Raw genomic sequence first — 23018 nt, forward strand, 5'->3', positions numbered from 1 at the left:
GCAGAACCACATTATTATACCCCAAACTACATACTACAGCTCTCTTCCTAAATATTTCTTCAACTTATTTAGCTCAGTTTAAGAACAGTTCTTACACTGAGCTAAATAACTTCTTATTAAAGAGCATATTTTGCAGCCTCTCAGTCATCTTTCGCACCTTGGTATTCTCCATGATTAATGTAAATAATTTATTTAAAAACAATTAACTTAAGCCAACACATAAGCAAGTTAAAATATCAACTTTGTTACCACTTTAGATTAGTAGCACATAGCTACAGAGAATTTGTACCCAAGAAATGTTATTTATTCACTTAACAAAATTCATTTGTTGAAAAAATTATATATAATATTCCAAGGAGAAAAATCTGCCCCATTTTAAAGACCATGTAAAGGGTACCAAGGTATAGACTGGATCAATCGGAACAAAATGCAGAGATAACATCTTTTGACAGAGTAAATGAAACTGCTTCCTGGAAGGGTTAGTCTTAGAACTCCCAAGAAAGCATTCGACTTCAGCTCTGGTCTTAAGTGGTGCACAGCACATTGCTCGAGAGGTATTACAGCCAGAACCCCTATGATAGAATAATCACAGTATATTTTGGTTTAACATTGTAGTGGAAGAAGCAAGCCAAATAAGATCAGCACAGGGATATTCAATTTCAACAAAGAGGACTATACAAAAATGAAGCGATTAGTAAAAAACAACCTCTGCCCCTCCAAGCCCTTAAAAGGAGGAGTCCAAAAAAACCCTAAGCCTATAAGCAGCCTGAAGGCTGTTCCAAAACACTGCAGTAAAAGCCCAGGTAAACTGTGTATAACAGGTTAAAAAAAAAAAAAAGTGTATGGCTTAATATACCATTTAAGGGCTATTCTGTAGAGAAAAGGCTGGCATTTATAAAATGGAAAGCTTGTCCAAAGGAGAATAGGAAAGCCCATAAAACACAAGAGGTCAAATATAAACAGGAAATTAAGACAGTTAAAAAGGAATTTGAAGATTGACTTGAGAAGGATACTTTAAATATATCAAAAGCAGTAAAAAGCTAGTTATGGAATCGGAGGAACCACCTGATGACAAAGGTGTAAAAGGAGCACTTTGGGATGACAAGGCCACAGCGAAGAAGCTTAATAATTTCTCTGCATTGGTCTTTACTGATAAAAATGTTGGGGAGATTCCCATACCTCATGCATTCTTTGTAGCAGGTAGGTCATAGGAAGTAGATCAATTTGAAGTTAATACATCAGAAGTATTAGACCAAACAGATCAGTTAGGTGTTAACAAGGCACCGGAACTCCGGAGAACCCAAGAGGCCAAGGAACTCAAGCCAGAGATTGCCGAGCTGCTAGAGAAACTGTGCAACCCCTCTGATTCAAAACATGGAAACAGCAGACTGGCTCAAAGAAATAGCTGGAAGATTTCAAACGCAAAGACAGATAAAAATCTATATATTTTCTTAGTTCTTTCTTTAATATGGCTGAACCATTTCAGTTGAAATTAAAAGGAAGTGAACTGTGGGTACAGAAAACACCTGCAGCTGATTTCAGCAAATAAAGATGATGAAAACAAAGTCCCCCCCAAAAGTAATATACAATTTGGCCACAAGTACTGAAGTAAACAAATACGCACACTAAGGAGTGGGGAAAGAACAGTTACATGTTTAAAACAAAAATACTAAGCAAGCTCTGCACCTGGCACCCCTGTGATACATTTTGCACCTGCATATCCCTAAGAGGTACAAGTAACAAAGAAATACAGAACAAAAGAAAGAAAAGGGTAAAAATTTAGCATATACATCAGTACAGATCTCACCTCACATTAGTTTCATCATTAAATTCTTCTGCCCATTTCTTTCTTGACTGAGCTGTAGTTGAACCATCTAAGCGATAGTAATCAATGTTTCTGAACCATTTTCCTTCACCTATAAATGTAAGAGCCATGATTAAAATGATGATGTAAATACCAGACTCACAATACTGGATATACAGGGCTCTCAGACCAATAAAAGAATAAACATTTAACACAAAATATGCTATTCTCTGACATTTTAAAACAATGGGAAGAGAATATAAGTTTATCAAGAAAGAGTCACCCAAAATAGAGAACATTTTGGGAGAACACAGGCGCTTGCTTCAAGCAAGCACTAAAAATTATATACTGAAGCTTGCACAATAAAATATAATATGCAAGTAACGTGACAGAAAATAACGGCAATTGCATTTGTGAGGACAGTGATCACCCACAAGCCTCTACTGCAATAACTCCCACCATCCATAAACTCATTTCGTCTAAAATAATTCAAGAGTAGAGTAATATAAATATTGTCAATAGCATTTTACCTTACAAAAAGCATCCAATTATCCTTTTCTTCTTAAGATTTTGATATTTAAAAAAGAAAAAGATGTTAAATGAAACGTCTCAAATGGTAATCTGTATAAAACTGCTTTAAAGATGTGAAGTTATAATCAAATTGTGTACTAAGGTTAAATTTTAATTGAAATATTTAAAAGAACCTTAGCTTTTCTTGGGTAGTTCCTCTGATTCCTCGCCATTTCTAGTCATTTGGACACAATTGTAGAGCAGTTTCTTTTTTAACTTGCAGCCAAAATCAATTTTAAAAAGTAACCGCATTTAATCTTTAGGCGTTATAGTACTAACCCTACTTTTCTAATTGATCTTTGTAGATTCATGTTTTCAATTAGTCTGAGCTACAGCCTCTCCCATACATAGCATCCGTAAGTAAATGCTTAAAAGGAGATTTCAGAAGTCCAGGTCTAATCATTTTGGAACTGAAATTCAGATCAGCTGTTTGAGTTTAATTATCTTGTGAATTATGGCTAGTTCTTGCCAGATGAAAAGATATAAAAATTACAGCTGATAGAAGCAGATTTTCTTCCCCCTGCAATTCAGAACTAACGTTTCATTTTCTTTGGCAGTATATATGCACACAAAACGAACCCCACTGTGTCATCAATTAAATTTTTTTTTCCTTCTTTTTTTTATAGGAAGCAGCACTGCTCAGTACAATGAATTGTAAGAAACTGCTTGTTGAGTCATGTCCAGAAGGTCTATATATGGTGACTCATATTATAACACATAGTCTAATTGTTTAGCAAAAGAACTGCCCAAACAAGAAAAAAAAGCCTTAAAAATTAGCTCAGACTACAGCGACAGACTCTAAAAACACAGAAAACTCCAAATCTGAAGATGACAAATATTCAGAAGTTACAGAACCAGCAGCAGCCAGGAACAATAAATCTGTGTGAGAAAGATACTGGAGGATCTTCCTCAAACTACGATGTTGATATTGCTAAGCCAGATTTCTCTTATGCAACCGTGCAACATGTTTATACTTAGAAATCAGATATCTGAAAGGAATGACAGATTCAAAGAAACTCTTCAATCCACACGTACTGGGATCTGAAACTTCCACATAAAAATGAACTGAAATCATCAAGAGCAGTGGGAGGATTGCACAGAGGAAACAAAAGAAATTTCCTACACACAGGATACGTCTGGTTAGTGAGAAATTCCTCACCATTCAAGCACCACCAGGAAAATGATTAATTAAATACATTGCTCCCTCATGGAATCCATAAGACAATCTACTGCAGTACATATAAAGCCTAAGCCGACATTTTGCATCCAGTCTCAAAACACACACTGCTTTAAAGTAGTATAGTTTTCCTTCATTATCTCTCTTTCAGCAGGAAGTTTCAGAATTCACCACATATCAGCATACAGTATCACTTTTGTGTAAAATTTAACAAAATACCTTCTCTCTTTTTACATGATCGACATTTAATGTGTTTAGGCTGTATTAAACACAGATGACACAGAATGAATTCAGAAGCAAGAGTCCGTAATGGGGTAGCACAGACAGCTTACAGAGCAGACCAGCGGCCCTGTCAACTTTGGGCATGGCAGAGAGCATACAATATTTCTAACAAAAACAATTTATTTCAACTCTATTCCCTTCAGACTGAACAGAGTTGTAAAAGAGTCATCAGCTTTGTAACAGGCCTTGCTGACACTCACCTTTATAAATAGGAGGCTTTTCTTTGTCAGTCTTCTCCCTGTTGGCCAGCTCCAGAAAATCTTCTATCAAATCCAGTGATATTAGGGACTGGCTAAATACTAGGCTGAAAACAGAAACAAGGAAACGCACAAAATTCACTTCTGAAGTTATTTTGATCATTGTATTGGTTTCCTTTTCTTCCCTCCTCACCCTGACATTACCTTTGAAACAAACAGCCTTTCTAGACAGAGTCAATGACTCCAGAGGAGTACGGGTATGTATGGGAAAACTATATGATGAAAATGAATGTAACATGCGTATTTGTTTCAGAAAACTGAGCTACAGAATTATAAAGACTGAATGAAGAACACTGACAGACTAATATATTTAGATGGTCTTTAAAAATATTAGTTTCTAGAATTGACTTACACTTTGTCCCCAAGCTCCTCTGCCATCCGAAGAATTTCAAAGAGAAGCACCATTTTCCCAGAATGCTCCAACACTTCAGCATCTGCATCTGTAACAAAATCCTTGTACCAATCTGGAGCTGGGCTACCGGGATTGGAAGAAGATGCAGCTTTACCTGTTAAAAATAATAATAATAAAAAAAATTATTAAAATGAAAACTGAAAGCATGAGACTGTGTACATACTTTAAAAATTCTGAACTGCCAAATTGCTTCCTCATTATTAGCTTGTATGAAATAAGTAAAATACACAGTCACACACACAAAAAAAGAAAGAGTACTAGATTAGCAGTTTAATTCCAAGAGTTATCAACAGCAGTCACAAATCTCATTTTTGTGTTACAGAATATTTGGATGAATAGCTCTGCCATCTGCATCTTTTCCCCAGGAATATTTACGAACAGCTTTGTTTCCAACAAGTATGCATCTTTGAAAAACCATCCGTAAATGTTACAACAAGTGAAATAGAACTTTTTATGAGTTACCTAGTTCATCTATCAAGAGAACTTTCTGGAAAAAAACTTCCAAATCTTACAGCAATACAGATTTTTAATACTCACCAGATGTAAACTCTCTCTTATTATTTGTCAGGCTCAGGTTTAGAATCTTTTTTCCCTAAGCTAATTTAAAAGACATGATTAGCAATAGGGTAGAAGAAGAAAAAGTACAGCTTCCTCCTTGTGTATTAATTCACAACAGAGGAAAAAAAAATTGATTCCACTATCATATTCTGCCTTTTTGCAAAGTTCTTTAATAAAATCTTACTGCCTGCTAAACTGCTAAAACACTGCTACACTAATAAAACCTATCAAACACATAATTGGGAACAATTTCATTTTTAACAACTTAGTAGGTGATGTAAGTTAGTTTTGTTAATTTGACTGAATTCCTAAAAATATAATAGTATGAGAAAGAATTATAAAATTCAGTTTCTCACTGTGTAACTACTCCAAAATAACTATGCACCTAGCAAAACAAGTCAAGTCTATCTGGGTCTAAATCACCCACTCCAAAGCGTCAAAGGCAAAGCATGCCCATCTTTAAAGATACTCACGCTATCTTTATTCTGAAACACTGCTGGATTCAAACAGGAGAAAGCTTATATTCAGCTTTATAATCTGAACCAGAAAGGCAGAGAGGAACCAGGAATTATCTTTATTTATATTACTTAATTTCTTCTTCTGATATAGCATGACTTTTAGTTTAACCTCCTTTGCATTAGAGTGATACAAATTGATTAATTAGAAATATAACCTGAACTTTTTTCACTTACAAACTTTGATCTGACTGAAGTATTTACTTACATAGTAGGAGAAAAGTGTTCCATCTCCTGAGCAATTCAAAACACTTAAATTTAAAGACTACACACAGCGAATCAATCATGACATAGCAGTAACATTTTGGGTGCAAGAAAGAACTGATCTTGACAGAACTCCTATTTGAGCCTTCCTTCACACAGTCTTTTAAAGAATACATTTTTCAATTTCAGAGTGAATAATGAACATGTTAACCAAAGAAGCAACCTAGATGTGCAGTGGGAAAATCCTACATACACCACCTATTCCCATTTTCACCCCTAAACTTTGCAGAAGGGCCTTCACCATTTGAAATGGGATAGCAAGTCTGCCCCCAGACCTCGTCTGGTACAGCACCAATTGTTTGTTTAGAAATTCTATGCCCATATTGAACTGGGGAAAGCTGCAAGAGACAGACTTAAACATTTAAATGATCTGTATTCAGAAACTCATCCTTCCTATACTGCAAGTAATTAACACATTTAATTAGAATTTGTATGTGTACATATTTCTCATGCACACACGCTCCCCATTGCACACTTATAATACATGCTTGTCATAAAGTCAGGAACAAAGAAAGAAAATAAGTTTTCATCTTCACTGTCACAAAAAAATCATTTATTTATGGAAGGCACTAGACATTAATGCACCTATTAGACACATAATAAATGATACAGGGAATCACAACGGTGATGGATTATTAAAGAAAAATCTGAAAATTAAACATACAGACACACATAGCTTGAAAAACAAATCTTAAAAAAGTTTTTTTCTATTCCTGCTGCATTATAACCACCTGCTTGCTCAATATCCATTTGAAATTCCAGGTGCAACAATGAATGACATACATTTTTCTTAATCTTTCCATCTATATTTCATCAATACATTTCAGCAGAGATGAAAAGCAGCACAGTTCTGTGTTAACCTGGTAACATTTTGTACTTCTGAATTCAAAAATTAACTGTTCAGCTTCCCTGCCACAAGACCCCTCAGTTTTAAACTGATGCCCTTTATTTTACCAATAGGCATGTATCATTACAAACAGCAGTGAATCAATTCTATGTTTACAGCTCCTGCGTTACGGAATTTGCCATTTTTTGCAACAAAGCAGAATTTGTGACAGCCCTCTCAGATCACCTTTCGCAAAATGACGCTGCATCATATTTGGTTTACTTTACATTGCACTCACCTTCATCCGATTTTGTAACAGACGGAGGGATGTTTACAAGTTCCTCTGCGTTTCCTTCTCCACCTCCACGAGATCTTGAATTCCAGACTTTAATGACTTCGACATCATTATCACTGCCACTTCCACTTGAGCTACACTCTTTCCTCACTTTTTTCCCCTTGGATTTTTTTTTCCTAGAAACATAAAATTATACACCCCTTTATTTCAAAAATATTCTACTTCAAGAGAAGGTATTATAAATAAAATGAACATTTACTTTTATACAAATCACTTAAGTTCTATTAGGGAAATAAATCCAACAACGAACAACAAATAAAAGCTCAATTACTTTGCATAATCATCAGAGCTTAAACTCATTGAAGTTTCATCGGAATCTGAAGCTATGAACTCATCCAGACTGTCTTCATCAAAATAGCCCTCAAAAGAGAAAAAACAGAAATTTTATTAAGTACTCTCATCCAGAAGCTTTTATTAAACCTTTAGCCACCTGCTTATTCCTCATTTAAACAATGGTAAGTTCCACAAAGGATCAGCCTTGCAAAATGTTTTAAGAATGACAACATACCCAGAAATAAAAATATGACAAAAACAGCAGCAAAATCACTCTACCCCACAGCAACAAAGATTTCCATTAATTTGATGAAACTTTACCTAGCATTTGGCATAGCTTATTTGGAAAGTTCTCAATACAGAGTATTTTGATATATCTAATTTACCTTATTTTCTTTGCTAATATAATCCAGCTGCAAACACCAAGGGTGAGTCCAGATTCTGCTCAACATCTGGAAATCCTGGAATAGCTTAGCTCCAGCTTTGCCTCTTCCACCTTCACTGCCACTACCTACACCTGACAATAAAGTTCAGATTTTAGAGCGAAACCTTGAAGTAAGTTTGCCACATACTGTTCCCCTTTGAACAATCCATTAGTTCAGTACTGAGCGTTCTTTCCAGATGCACATCATATTGTAACGTCTCTTGTAAAAGAGGTCAAATTACTCAGTCACAGGCATTTTTTTCCTAGTTAAAGTTGTCAAAATTAGATTTCCCCCTTTTCTTGATAATGAGAAACATGATTACATTTTTACATGGAAGCGCATTTCTCCCCAATATAGGAATGAATCCAAATCCTGTTAAAAGGACAGTCATGTCTATTTAGGTTTTGTAGAAGTAGGTCTTAAAAAGCAGCCCAAGCTAGAAAAAACAAGGTAAAATCTGCACTTAGGCTTCGATGAATTTGGCTTATTGTTTTCAGCTAGCTTTTTTGTATGACTGCATTGATCTCTTACAATAAAGTATCTAAAGATTCACAGCCTATTTTCATTGTTCAAGTCCAAATTAGTGCAAAAAAGTAAAGTGTTCAGAGAGCTGTATTTAATTTTTTTTTGTAGCTTCAATTACTCATTAAGCAACACGTTAACTTGAGGTTCTTGAAACTGATCATATTTCATAGTTACTACAGATATTTATTTCATATTTATTACAGTTACATAGTTTAAGGCACATCTAACTACAAGAAAAAAGAATTTACTGCATCACAATGATCAAATATCTGTGACAAAACAGGCACAAAGCTTATCCAGTGCATTTGTTAAACAGACAAGACAATCCTAGTAAAACACAGAATATAAGTATTTTAATAAAGCAAATTCTTGATAGGTTTTATTTTTAGAACAGGTTTAGGTATCTTCCCATTGGCGTTCCCCTGTCTCTAGGAAATGTGACTGTAAGAAAAGCAGAGTATCTTAGGTTTACCTTCCCTAAACCTGAGTTAACGTCAGAGAAACTTACTGCCCTGAACTCAAAGTTAGTATCCCCGGCAGAGTTTACACTATATTTTCTATGTAACAGAAGAACTGAAGCAAAAATTGCATCATTTTTGTTATATGAAGGAAAACTGAAAGACTTGGTAAAATTGTATCTAAAGTATGTATGTTTTAGTTATATGCCTCTGTTACAGCCCATGGGAAAAAATTAAAAAATACAGATGAGAAGAAAAATTTCCCCTGCTATACTTGTCTTCAATAGGAAGACTCACTTTTTTATTTAATAAAAATTGAAGAGGCCACAGTTAGATTAGGCAGCTTCCTTTCTCTAAAAGAGGCAGTCCCTCCTTCCTTCCTTCTCTCTCATTTCCCTCTTCCTCCTCATATTGTCTCTGGCACTGATCACGGGATGATCTGATTCAACACTCCAAACTGGCAGGAAACTAACCCAAAATTAACAGAGAGAAAGCAAAAAGGGCTTTCTACCAGTTCAGGGAGTTGAATCAGCCCGCTAAGGAATAAGTCATGAAACAGGACCAGCCCTTTAGACAGCTGCAAACTTAAGAGGAGCTCAACTAATTTTGCCGAATCCTCAATGTCTAGACAGATTAATTAAACTACCTGTCCTTGACTGAGTTAGGGAGTGCATTTTCTTAAAGTTATACATATACAACCTAACTGTTAAGAAATTAATGGTTCCAACAATGCAGCAAATTTGAAACCATAACAGGCTTACAGCCAGAGCAAATATTTCCCTTAACTTTAGCAGACACTGGATTAGGGGCTACTTCCTCTTATCTGCTGCCTGGTTTATTAAAAAAGGAAGCACTGAAAGCTATTGTACGTACAATAAAGACTTCTGTACAGAGTGGAAAAAAAACCATTTGTAACCGTACAGCGCTAGCTCTTATGTTCATCAATGACCTGTAAAAGATCTACTTTGCCATCTCAAAACACGGTAGACCAACAAAGCCTGTGTTGTACAGCCTACAATTACAAAACCAGCCCTGCTTTCTATCAGAAACAGGCCAAAGATTCTGTAGAACTATTGTGGCTGTCGTGATTAAAGAAAAATTGCTATGAAGAACAACAGGAATTTAACCTGAATCATTCAGATACATGCCTGTAAAGGAAATGGCTAATGCTTTTTATGTTTAAGCTACGAGCTGTTGGAAGACATTTGGAACAATGCAGAAATGAAGAGAATGCAAATAAGCTTCTTCTCAGAACATTCATATAAAGAGGAGCCAACACAGAACAGACTGCAGTAAAGAACTAATTAGGAATGAGCACTGCATAAAAGTTTAGGTTTGTTTATATACTGTTTTGAAGCACTATTAATGTAAACTTAAAAAAAATAAAATAAAATGCTTTTACTTCCATAAAATAGAAGGGCAAGGAACAGTCTGCACTTAGACATCCCATTATTACTGGAGATATCAGTGGAAGTGAAATTACTTTCACTGGTCCTTCGAAACTCTCTGCTTCTGTAACTTACACCAAATGCAGACAAGAGTTGACAGAATTCCAGAAAGGAAATCTAGCTTGCAGTGTGTCCAGGAGATCACAAACTACATTATCCAGAATCTAAGTCATTGAGAAAACGCAGTGAATTTCATATTGTTATAAATCACAGCTTGATTTGATATACAATTAATCTTTCTTGTAATTAAACTCAGAAGGGTAACCAGAACAGAAAAATACTGCATAGTTAAACAAAACAAAACAAAAGCCTGCAGCAGCTACGGACAGGCATTTTAAGACATGCAGCTTATCAAGTGAAAAAAAAAAGTAGTAAATTGGCATAACAGACTCTGTAATACATTTTGTAGCCACTGCAAATAGCAAATATGTGCTTTAAAGCTTTAGACAAAAGCCTGCCCATCATCAATGCCTTACGTATTCTTGACTATGGAATTCAACTCCTGATCATTAAGTCAATTATTATAAACAGTATTTAAACAAACAGAATTGCTCCAGAAGCCAAAAGCTGCTGCTGTGGAATTCAGTTGCTCGAGGCCTGACCATAAACACCACCTCAGTGAGAGCTCCTCGAGATTACCATCCTCGTGGTCTATTCCTCCGAAGTGCTGCTGACGTTTAGATGCCTTGACATACTAAATGACAAGCCTCAGCGGTTTATCTCTAATATGAAGTGAAGAGCACAGCAGCTCACAGTACATGCACTTTTTTTTCCTTATATATCCTTTCAATTAAACAAGTGTATTCTTAATCTGGAAGAAGCAAGTCCCCAAAGACAGACAGACCAGTCAAGACTGAAATGAAAGCTGATGAAAAGCATGGTCACCGTGACAGAAAGACTTGTGGGTTTCAAGAACAAGAGGAGACAGTTCCCCAAAAGAGCCAATATTTGACAAATAACAGCTTCAGCTAGCAGGATGACAAAAGCAAACTGCAAGGCTCTGCAGTGCACTTACACCACTACATCTCTATTTTGAGTTCTTGCTTTCCAATCTTACTGTCAATAATTTGTTTCTTTGAAGAGAAAGACACTAAATGAATTATGTTTTATGTTTAGAAGAGGAATAAAAAGGAGAGATGAACCCCAACCTGAAGGCAGGCTACTATTAAGAGATGTAAATATCAGTATTCCTCAAAAAATATTTTTATGTGTAACCAAATGTTTTGCTATAATTCAAGTTTCAGAGTTAAGGCAGATTTTACAACAAGCAGGAAAAATACATCTGTAAGGCTGATTTTTTATATATATATATATATATATATATATATACACACACACACACACATATATATACATACACATATATATATACACACACACACACAAACAAGCAACCAATGCAAAAAGCCCCTGATAAAAAGACCATTAATTGTGTTACCTGAGAGAGTTGTAGTTACATACCTGTCAAATGATCCAAGTAGTATTGGTACAGTTTGCACTGAATAGGCGTCATTCTAACTTCTAGAACGTACTCATATTTTGGTGGGAGGAACTTTGTTAATGCTGTGTAATCTTTCCTCTGTAATTTTACAAATAGAATTTTAGTCGTATAAGCACAAGGATTACTATGCTGAGCTTGAAAACTTCTGGCATCTTAAATGACAAATTACATTACATAAATTACAGTAACTCAGATGTTTTCCAACCACAAAGTGGAACCTCCCCCCCCCCCAAATAAAGGCACTGTCCGCACAGGCCTTTCTTACCTACGTATTTGTGGCTGTGTAGTCAAAAGTACATGAGTATATAGCATGTGAGTCTCTAGTCAAGAGTATATGGGGTTAATGAACCCCATGTCCCAGTTCCACATCCTTGCAAAGGTGACTGCAGCTTCAATAGCTGCTCTGATAACTGGGGGTTTTTTTTTTGTTTTTTAATACTCAAACCTTTTTTTGTGAACGAATGGGTAGGTCAAGCAGCTAATACCAATGTTTGTTTCACAAAGTAACTGACTATCCCACTCAAGTTAACTGTTTTCTGTTTTAGGGTACGTTCTGTATGCTTAGTGCCTACAGCATCACATCTTCTACATAAGGTGCAATATCACACTAAGGTAACTGAAGAGCAAGGGAGCCAGCCTTCATTTAGGAAATCCAGAAGTGATTTTTCTTGTTTTTTTTTTTAAATCTAAGGTTTTTGAGGCAGTAAGTTCTTCACCCATCTTGACACAATTAATCCTCCTTCTCTCCTCTTCCCAATTGTCCCGATTCTCACAAATTAAAAAGACCAAATTAAAAAGTCCAGAGCCAAGTGATTAACTATGCATCATCAACCTTCTAGGCAGTTTTTAGACAGCTAAACTTTTAAATGTGTATTCTTTAAATATATATTTAAAATGAAATGAGGATATTTCAAAATAACTTTTGTCCTTCTCTACCACATAATTTTCTAGTCTCCTAACAGGAAAACAGTTGTACTCTCTAATATATACATATGTCCTGCTCAGGATACATTGACCTTTCATAAAAACGATGCATTTTTGGTAAGATTTTCTAGCTATAACAATTAATCTAGAAATCTAGTAATCAGTGAAAATACTTAAGTCAAAAGTGATAGCTGGATTCAAGAGACCACTTTAATAGCAAATTTACAGGATAATAGGCCTTTAAATGTTTTATTAGAACAATATTAAATAACTCCCCCCCCCAACTAATTCAGGTAATTAACTGAACAGTTCTTACCTGAACACATCCAGCTAACATCTCATAAAGAATATGTGCACGCTTCTTCATTACTCTGACATCTACCAGAGTAGAATCTGCACACTGACCATTCTGAATTGGATTTATAAATCGATTCCGGAATTCTTTAATTGAGCCAAGCAAATTCTCCTTAATAAAGTTAACCATGCAGTGATCTAGGACAGAAAGATCAGGCTCTAGTTGTTCAAAATGAGAAGTACAGTACTCACAGAAGGGTTAATTCTAACAGAAAATGAATGTGTCTTATCTAATCAAAGTACCACCTTCTGCTGAGCAAAAACAATTTTTAAAAACAATATTTTCAGGAAAGGGTATCTTAAGCTGATACACACTTTAAGCACAGAAGTAATTTCTAAATTTAATGTCAGATTTAAAACAATCTCATCTTAGATGCTACACAAAATTTGAGAGCTGATGCACACCAACACAATCATATGACAAAATCATATTCATAAAGATTTTGCAATAGATTCAAAAGCATATTAATCAACAGTAGCAAATATTACAGCATATTAATGAATAGAAGGAAATATTGTATGTTAATTTAGAATGAAATGATCAAAACAGTAATATAACTCACTGTTTTAGTAAGTTTACTAAGAACACTGCTTGACAATAGCTTAAACCAATCTAAGCCACTGCTGCAAGACCTGGTCTGCCCTTTTCCACTCTGAATATTTCCTCCCCTCCCCTTGCAACATGCTGACACTCATCTGATTCTTTGGTGGGCCACATCAAGGAACTAAACTGTCATAAAGCTATTTGCTTCAGCAGTGTTAATTTTCTGACACTTCTTGGCTGGCTCCCTGAGAGATCAGATGCATGCAAGGCCAGTGCGAGGAAAGGGATGAGGAAAGGCCATAATCCCAACAGCTTCAGTTTAACTTGGCTTGAACTGTCACGGAAACACATCTTAAGGCAATGAGTTAATATGCAAAATGCAAAAAAAAGAACAAAATGATATTTTGTTAGATAAAGAATCACGAACAGCTTTTCTAATCAAACTAAATCCATCTGTAATTACATATTGCTGCAGGCCAAAGGTATATTCAAAGAAATAAGCACTTCCTCAACCAGAGAAGAAAACTACTCACATTCTATAAGATTATTTTGTAGTGGTGTTCCTGTAAGAATTATTCTTCTCCTAGATCGAATAGAATTCATCGCCTTAGAAACAGCAGATGCTTCATTTTTTAGTATGTGCCCTTCGTCACAAACAACAAAGTCAGGGCCTAGAAAGAAATAACAACGTTAGATCTCTCCTGTCTTTTATGACCACAGAGAAGCTGGCAGCCTGAAGACGCCCAATTCTGTCTTAGCAAAGTTTATTTTGTTTTCACAATAGTCTTGTTTTAGCGATATTAAAGTTCTTATTTAACCTTTGCATAGGTATTCACAGTAGCTAGTCTGGTAAACAACAGTGTCGCTTATAAAATTTTTTGTGAGCAATTAAATACAGTATGGCAATATATTCCTATAAAAACTATCTATCCACGCACCAAGTGTGCGCACATCTATATTTTCTTTCGCCCTGTCAAAACTTCACAAAACTGTTTCTTAAATTCAGCTTATGCTGCCATCTACTGGTCACCAGTAAACCGCAACACAACTGAAAAATCAGGCTGTCATTCTTTTTTTTCCCCTTTTTGCTTTTTTTAAAGAGAGACAGCAGATCAGTACTGGTATGGGTAAACAGTGCAGTTTAAAATCTTATCTAAGCTACATGCACACAGTTGAATCTGATTTGGATTACAGAGAAATGAATTGCCACCGTGTAGCTGAACGTCACAGCAGAAACGTCCGCAACCAAAGATAGAGACACAAAGCCAAGGATGCTAGACTGAAATCCTAGACAAGTAGCCCAAGGAGCATCAAACAGGCACCACGATACGCTCGCCCGGTACGCAAAGCAACTACAGCAGAATTACTATGTGTCAGAAACCAGGGTTTAAGATAGAGAATACAAAACTCGGCAGAACACATTTACACACTGATGGTTTTAAGACTTGGAGCAATCTGTGGAAGCTCCTTCCTTGGAAAGGGGAATAAAAGACATTCTAGGATACTATCGGTCACCTGAATCAAATGCTTTGCCAAATCTAAACCGGACCAACTCCAATACTGTCACAGCCATGAAGTTAGCAGACGCCAGCTTAGGGGTCTTGGAAAGTCACCACCCAAAGCCGTCAGCTGCGGTTAGCTGTCCAGCGCTAAAAACACTGATATTTTAGGTGACAAAGGAGAATTTATCAGCACAATCAATTTAATCTTTCGTTGTTCGCTGAGAAGAGGTTTAGTCGGGCTATAAGGGCAACTTTTAACCAGCTTCTAGAGACGAACATTAACTCCAGGAGAGCGAGCAACAACAGAGAAAACCAACCAGTACACCTTTGATCACTTGCAGGATTTAACGCTCATGCCGGACATCATCGTGCCATTTTAAGTCTCAAAAAGTGGTTTAAATCCTATGGGCCAACAACAGAAAAACAATCGAGGAGACATTTTGTCCTCAGCAGAAAAAAATCCTCTTTTTAACCAAGTCTAGAAGGAAACTATGAAAATCCACTATCTATATGAATTCCAAACACATTTAGACTTGTCTCAATTTACTTGTTTCTGAATTTTCGTACCTGTCACAGAAACATTTCCCCATACCGTTTCAGGACTTTTGTACTCTCCCCAGTTTGGAGAGCATGCACACCACTCCAAAGCCTTCCTCTCCTTTAATTTCAGGCAAACATCTATTAGTGACAGATTCTTTCTATGGTCCCGATTTTGAACCACCTCAGGGCTAGTGTTTCCTGAAGCATAAGGATCTCACACAGGCGACCCAGCTACTCAGTGTACGGTAGTACTGAGATGGTTTGGGGCTGATTTCTAGAACTCAAAATATATGTAAGGATTTGCCAGATCTCCCCAGCAGATCTGGCAGTCTGCACTTTGACATCCCCACTCACAGAAACGGATTTGGTCTAGTACATCATGCTAAGATCAGAATCAAAGTACATTAGAGAAGAAGGATAATGAAATCTTAATGATGATTAGTGATCAGAATTGTGCCGATGCCCCAGAAATCACTGTTTTGGTACAGACTGTGATTCATGAACATGAACTAAGTGGTTAAGTAAAAAAAATTGTTTAGATTAAGTGTCAGTAAAAATATGAAAAAGTATAATTTGCTTTGTTTGAGAAACATATAGCATTTGTGTCTTGAACAAATATCTTGGCTACAATTCAGTGGCAAGGATGTTTCATAATTTTGGATTCCTTTCTTATTCTTAAAAAAACGAATTATGGACAGATTATTTCTCAAAAATTATATAAATGAATGTAAAACTTAAAGGCACCTCAAGGGATCGTTTAGTCATTTAGAGAAAGCGATGTACCCTCCCCGACAGTGGGAGGAAACTCCACGTCCTCTCTTTTGCTAAAACACATCACGTAATACCTGAACTAAATGACTTCTGCTGCAAGTCAAGACAAATTCTGCCTTTTCCTTTCTCCAGCTGATGTAAAGATCAACCTGATAGCGGTCCTCTCTGCAATCACATCTCTCACATGGTGCAGAATGTGTCCGCTTAGTCTTCTTTTTTCTAAGCTACCAAGCCTTATTCCTTCAATCTTTCTTTAAAGATCAGTCCCCATCTTCTCATCCTTCTTGCAGAACTGGCACACATTAATATACAAACCATATTCACTGAGATACATGTACGCAGTTCTCCTGTTACTCTGAAGTCTACAAGAACTTAAGTCAGTTTTATACCAGTGTCAGTTAAAGAGCTCTTTCCGAGTTACACAGTAACGGAATTTTTACTGGTATTAATACACACAAAAAAATGCAATCACTGAAATGCTGCAAGCATAGCACAACAGCTATCAATAAACCAAACAGCATTTTATCAGTTGCACAAAGCATTATGGGAAGTCATTTGTTGCTTTGCATGAGTATATAATCCTGTCATTATTTCACATAGCAGAGCTAGTTAATTAATGAAATCACTTCTCCCCCTCACTATTTCCCCCCCATAAACTTTGGCTAAACCTTCCCTTTCTGGTCCCCTCTTCTGTAGTACACAGGGCTACGTAAGCTTCTACTACAGAATATGTCTTTCCTAGCAGTGTTTGGCTTAACCAGCCATATGTCATTAAATTATCGCTCAAATACCAAATTTGCCACTTTTTAAATTAAAATTGCTCCCAGATGCAAAGGCTTTCTCTTTTACAGTCACAGCAGTAAGCCAGCGCATAGCTTCATAACTCTCCTCTTTTTTACTGGCAGCCAGCTCTATTGCCAGCACCGCGATTCACGGGGATAGCAAGAAATGAGTAGTGGTTGTTGCAAGATACTTCCCACCAATTTAGCCAAACAAAATGCATCCAAAAAATACTGGATAACAGAAGAACATTTCTGCCTTTTTGTCATTAGTTTCAACAGAGAAAGACTTGAAGCAGTATAAAAATAATTACTGAGTTATTTCAATATTAGTTTTCCTAGCAGTCTGATTCCAGTCTACCAACCAACCAATCTAACAGAAAGATCCAAACAAGGTTTCCATGTTCATGTGAAATTATTCAAAGCCTACAAGGCTCAGGGTGCTGCAGTTTCTGAACTGGAGTTAATCTACACAAGTTATTAACCTATTCACAAAAACTGTGCTGTCAAGTTGTCCCAGAATGGATTTGAAAGCAGAACAGAACAACCCTCATCAGCGTGATGCAAAACGAAAAACAAATTCACAAGGGGGCAGGACTGGGAAGGTCACACGAGACACTGTCTCGCCCATACGATTACATGCCCAGCACGCCACCTCACTCCACCGTTTGCTCTTTTCCCAGTTACATAACCATCAGAGGGGATTTTTCTCTCTGCAGACACATAAAGGCTCAGTACAAAAAGGAAGGCCAACTATCAGGACACCAAAACACATTAAGATTAGATTGGATTAGATTTGGTATTATAATCCTTCCACACAGAGCCAGTTATAACCTCCAGAAACTTTCCCAGAGAAGGCTGTTTCCCATGCTATTTTGGAAAAGATGATCCGGTGGAAATAACAATAAAGGAAATAAACTATGAGGAAATGAAAAAAAAGGAAAAAAACTAAAAGGAGCCACTGGAAATCTGAAAATTGCTCCTAACAATTTGAAGCATAAAGTCCAAAACAACAAGAACTTATGTCTTGCTGAAATGTAAATTTCCGATTTTTAAAACAGCAGCATTATTCACAGTCAGAGGTTTCATGACCTCCAGAGACTAAACATTTTCCAGCATTTCACCCTGCTTGTCTTTCCATCTGTTTATAGGGGAAAATCCCCACTTAGTTACTACCAGTCTGGCTGCAGCACCCTGACCTAGGTGGCTGCAGCCTATGGAGCTTCCGATTCTCTCGAAACACTTCTCTATACTGCTCGCTTCTTATCTTTTGCAAGTGGTGATTATTCTTCACATCTGAGGTTTCCCAACTCAAAGGAAGATCGGTTAAAGGAGTACGTAAGTTTCACTGTTGATATGCTCAATTTTTACCAATATTTTAAATGGTATTTTCAGCTTGATTAGGGCTTCTTAACTTGATTCATCTCCCTTATTCTTCATTTATTTTGTAAGCCAAATTCAAATTTATTAGCAGCTTTGAAAAATTTTAAGAAGTCAAAGCACTGACCTTGTAGTTCTGCCTGAAAATGGAAGATTACAATTAAGCAATGATATGTCCATAAAAGGAACATGCATGGCTTTATCACACCTAGTAAGCTCTGACTCTCATCAGACATCAGTAGGCTAGTATGAAATAATTTTCCATGCTTTCTTGGAAAAAGTCCCAAATTTTCTCTTTGGAACTACTTCTTTAACTTCTCTTCTCAATCTTGATCTTGAGCTATACAGGACTTCCAGAAATACTATTCTAGGAGTCCATAGCACTCATAAGGAAAACAGGTTTTCGCCACTGTGTTTTAAACAATCTGTCAGTGTGAGGGCTGCAAAAAAAACACTGGAAGTGTCTTCTGCCCATTCAACTCATCAGTTGCTTGAGCTCTGCTAAAACTTATTCCCAATTTTAAATACGCTCAACTTTTTGCTAGTAGACTAGACAGTTCTTGATGTGAATGAAAACCAGTATGATACTTTGCACTTGCAGTGTAAAACAGTAGAGATTGTCAATCTATAGCAAAAAGAAGTATTATCATCACTTACAAATATGCTAAACACTAGAGATAACAGATAATCCTTACAGCTTTTGAAGCTTAAAAAGCATCAATATACCTTTTTTTTTTTAATTGGCTAAAAGCTCAGTGAGCATGTCACCAGGGCTCTAAACCACAGCTGTGTTACTCAGGAAGCGGTTTTGTGATAGATTAAGTGGATCTACATTGCAGCTGCTCTGATCCTGTCCTGTCCCCAAGCTCCAGCAGCACCTTCCCTCTTCACTACACCTTCTCCCGAAAAGCTGTGTGTCTATCCTCAATCTGAGCCAGCCCAGAGAACTAAAACAGAAACACACTAAGCATTTCTGAAGGTTTAGTTTTGGGCTATTTTACATTCCTGAACCAATTCATAACAGAATCAGACAAATGCCCCTTCCAGTGCAAGGGAACAGGCAGGAGGAGCATAAGGAAATGGCAAAAAGGCAGAACGATTAGCAGCTTTGATTTAAACCAGTTTCAACTGTCAAGAAACCACATTTTTGTGTGTTAAAATTAGCATGGTGACTCAAAAGCTTAATACAAATGCACTGATACAATGGAACAACAATACGAATATATGGGGATAAATAAAAATTTGACAGGCATTTTAAAATCAATTATATCAGATTACATAAGAGAAAGATTTTTCTTAATAACAGGATTCAAACTAACTCTGAACTTTGTTTTGACTCTCGCTGTTACACATTAATGCTAAAATCTCAAACACTAAATTTCAAGATTCCCATTCAAAACTAAATACCTCGTGATCAGTAAGTCTGTATTATTAACAAATGGACTTGTGCTATATGACATTAAAATGGAGATAACATCTTCAATACACTAGTATTTTTATTAAATAGGTTCCTGTGCAAATTAAGAAGTTTAGGAAAAGATGGAGAGCCACAGAATTAAAAAAAATGCTTTAGAAGAAATATTTATAAGAAAGTCCAGGCATGCCGATATTAATCAGATAATAAAAGCAAACAAAACATACTCATAGTGAGCTGACAAACTTCAAAACTAAGAAGGAAGAATAGCCACCATCAGCTAAACATAGTTTAGAAATACAGAAATGAATAGTTGTTTTGTTTAAGGAATACTGAGACTGAAATCGCACAACTGCACCACTGTAGTATGTATAGAAAGCTGTCAAAAACAAACTGTCCATGGTCAGGTTACACACATAGCTGTTTGATTTTTGAAGGGTATTTATCACTGTAGCATGTAATTGCTTATATGCTTGCCAATTAGAGCACTTTTCTATAGTATCAACTTATATCTTACCTCACCATTATGAAAATACCATGCTTAAAGTTGCATAGCAATAATTACAAAATGATTTTTCCCATTAGAGGAGTCCCCTAACCTATTACCACAAAAATCATAGCACTGTTATCATTTGAAACTTTACAAGATCAAGCTTGCCAAGCAGAATTACAAACCGCACCAATGCTATATTTTATCAGAAATCAGAATTAATGTAAAAAAAGGACAAATCAACTGTATTCGTAACAGTCAACAAACCTAAAGACCAGTCAGATAAAAAAAAAAAACCAGGAAAATCTACCTCCAGGATATTTCCCTTGCCGTATCAGTATTCCCAATTCTGATCTATTTTAACAGAAATATCAAAGTTATAGCAAAGGTACCCTTCAAAAACAGGATTTAAAATACCCTGTTTGTTGAATACTTGCCACTTGCCATTTTGGTGAAATTTGCTATTCCTAGGATTTTTAGTTCTGTTTGGCAATCACCTAATAGATTAGTTATATCAAATTAAAATCTTGTCAAGTGCTTATATTTTACATAAATTTACTCCAACGTAGTTCAGCTGAGCTTAAAACCAGATGTCTATTTTTTTTAGACTAAAAAAAAAAAGTGCTTTATCTGCAATCAGTTCATTAGCACTTAATTAACACTTGTTTCTTCACACTTCTAAAGTATATTCTCAACTGGTTTTAATATGTAGTTGCTCCCATAAAGACAGAATGCTAGTGAGGATAAAGCAGTTTGTGGTTATAACAAATCAGCAGGTTAAAATAACCTTAGGCTCCCAATAGAGACACTTCATATTACCCGGCAAAGCAAGGAATGCTGGCAAAAAAAAGATACCTACTAGACAAAGTTGCTAATGGTCATTCCTGTCAAATGCCTGTGGTCATTTTTGTATTTGACCTAATACACAAAATCACTGACAGTCTACTTACAAAAATGCAAGGGGTGGTTTCTGAATGACCATTTCTGTACCTCAGCAAAGGAAACAAACCCAAAAAAGACCCCTCACTGACATTTTAAAAATGATTTTCCAAACAAATTTCCATATGCCAGATTACTTAGCTCATATATTCAAACCAGAAAATATAACATACATAATGCATACTTGTATTAATTTTCACTTACCTGGATCAACTAAAGCCTTATTAAATATTTCTTTAAGTTTTCTACTCTTCACATTTCTGCCTTGTGCAAGATTGCGATACATCTCGTAGCCTATAATCATCACGCCTCCTTCATCTTGCCAACGTTGGAGCATATAGCTTCTCTCTTGAGGGCGTTTCACAGTTGCTAGTTCACAGACCTTTCAAAGGGGGAAGAATACGCTTGAATCTGCTCTTGAAAATATCAAAGTAGTGGTATAACATTTAAATTCCTAAAGGATATTAATGTAAGTATGTTTTTCAAATAAAGTGCATTCCTTAATCTGTATTTTGAGTGGTAGACCTTGCCAATTACGTAAACCAATTATGTAAAAGTTATTTCATTTTTAAGAACTCTTTTTAAGCCTTATACCTCTAGTTTCTCATCATCATCTAAACCTTCTTGCCATTTTTCGAACTCATTCAACCAGTTCAAAGCAGTGTTCAGTGGACACACCACCAGAGCTGTGCGGAAATCCAGCTTGTCACAGAGCAAGACGGTGTGAAGAAAACTTACTACCTGCAAGAAGAAAAAACAAACAAACAAACCCAAAATAAAACACTATTAAAATCCAGAACAGAAACATACAAGCATATATTCATTCACATAGGAAACTTACCAACAGTCTTGTTCAAACTTTTTTATTCTGCTTGTTAAACAACTCACTTTCTGCTTAAAATTCAATACACATGTATTTCATTTAAAGACAGACTCACTTCTCTGTCTGTTATAATGGCTGCTCACATCCTTCACATAGTGAGAGACACATAATTTTGCATTGCTCCAGGTAGCTGAACAATTCCACAAATAATAAATTCTCCCTCTAAATTTCACCAATTATTTTCATAATTTAAAACATTTCTACTAGGTCATTTTTGAGTCTTCTCCCAATCCTCCCCATGACCCTGACCCTTAAATAAGTCCACATATTTAAACTTCATAATATATTAAGTTTCTTCAAAGCAAACTTCTTCCTCTTAAATTACATATTTTCCACATTTTTTCAACTTACTGGCCAACTCTGGCCTGGATTTATCAGATTTTCCAGGATTCAAATTTAGGTAGTACTTTCTCAAAAGACCTCTGAACCAGGATATTGAAATCCTTTCCAAATATTCACCTGCAGCCAGTCTGGGTGTATGTTGCAGATGATGTTGCCTCCTTAAGGCTTGGAACTAACTCTTCTGATGCCAGCCAGAGTATTTCTGCTGGAGTGCCTGTTTTTGAGCAGTGGTGAATGAAGAAAGGACTACAGGTAGCATGCAACATGCTATGAGCACAGAGTCAGTGACTCTGGCAGCTCCAGCTCTCTCATACCAAACTTTAATGGTGGAGACTTCGCTCTAACCCACTTAATTAAGATCAAAACCTGGTATTTGACAACTCCAATTTAATATACTAGAGTATCAGAGACATGTCAAACTGCATGACTACTCTGTGAACACTAGACACCAAACTGTTTTGAGATGCTGCAATACTGAAAGAAACATTAGTGGTTTTACTATTAAC

General features: G+C 36.2%; 1 protein-coding gene across 2 annotated transcripts in view; it reads right to left on the minus strand.

Annotated features, from left to right (window-relative positions):
• Positions 1–23018, minus strand: part of ATRX (ATRX chromatin remodeler) — a 91375-nt gene that overhangs the window by 19871 nt on the left and 48486 nt on the right. For both annotated transcript variants that reach the window (XM_026099984.2, XM_026099990.2), the window contains exons 18-28: positions 21882–22028; positions 21492–21669; positions 14006–14143; positions 12891–13066; positions 11611–11728; positions 7680–7810; positions 7292–7380; positions 6964–7136; positions 4443–4596; positions 4034–4137; positions 1808–1916 (exon numbers count right to left, since the gene is read on the minus strand). In XM_026099984.2, coding sequence (XP_025955769.2) covers positions 1808–1916; positions 4034–4137; positions 4443–4596; positions 6964–7136; positions 7292–7380; positions 7680–7810; positions 11611–11728; positions 12891–13066; positions 14006–14143; positions 21492–21669; positions 21882–22028 — 1517 coding nt within the window. The remainder of the gene's footprint in view (positions 1–1807; positions 1917–4033; positions 4138–4442; positions 4597–6963; positions 7137–7291; positions 7381–7679; positions 7811–11610; positions 11729–12890; positions 13067–14005; positions 14144–21491; positions 21670–21881; positions 22029–23018) is intronic.

The sequence above is a fragment of the Dromaius novaehollandiae genome, chromosome 11, assembly GCF_036370855.1.
Source record: "Dromaius novaehollandiae isolate bDroNov1 chromosome 11, bDroNov1.hap1, whole genome shotgun sequence".
Classification (NCBI taxonomy): Eukaryota; Metazoa; Chordata; class Aves; order Casuariiformes; family Dromaiidae; genus Dromaius; species Dromaius novaehollandiae.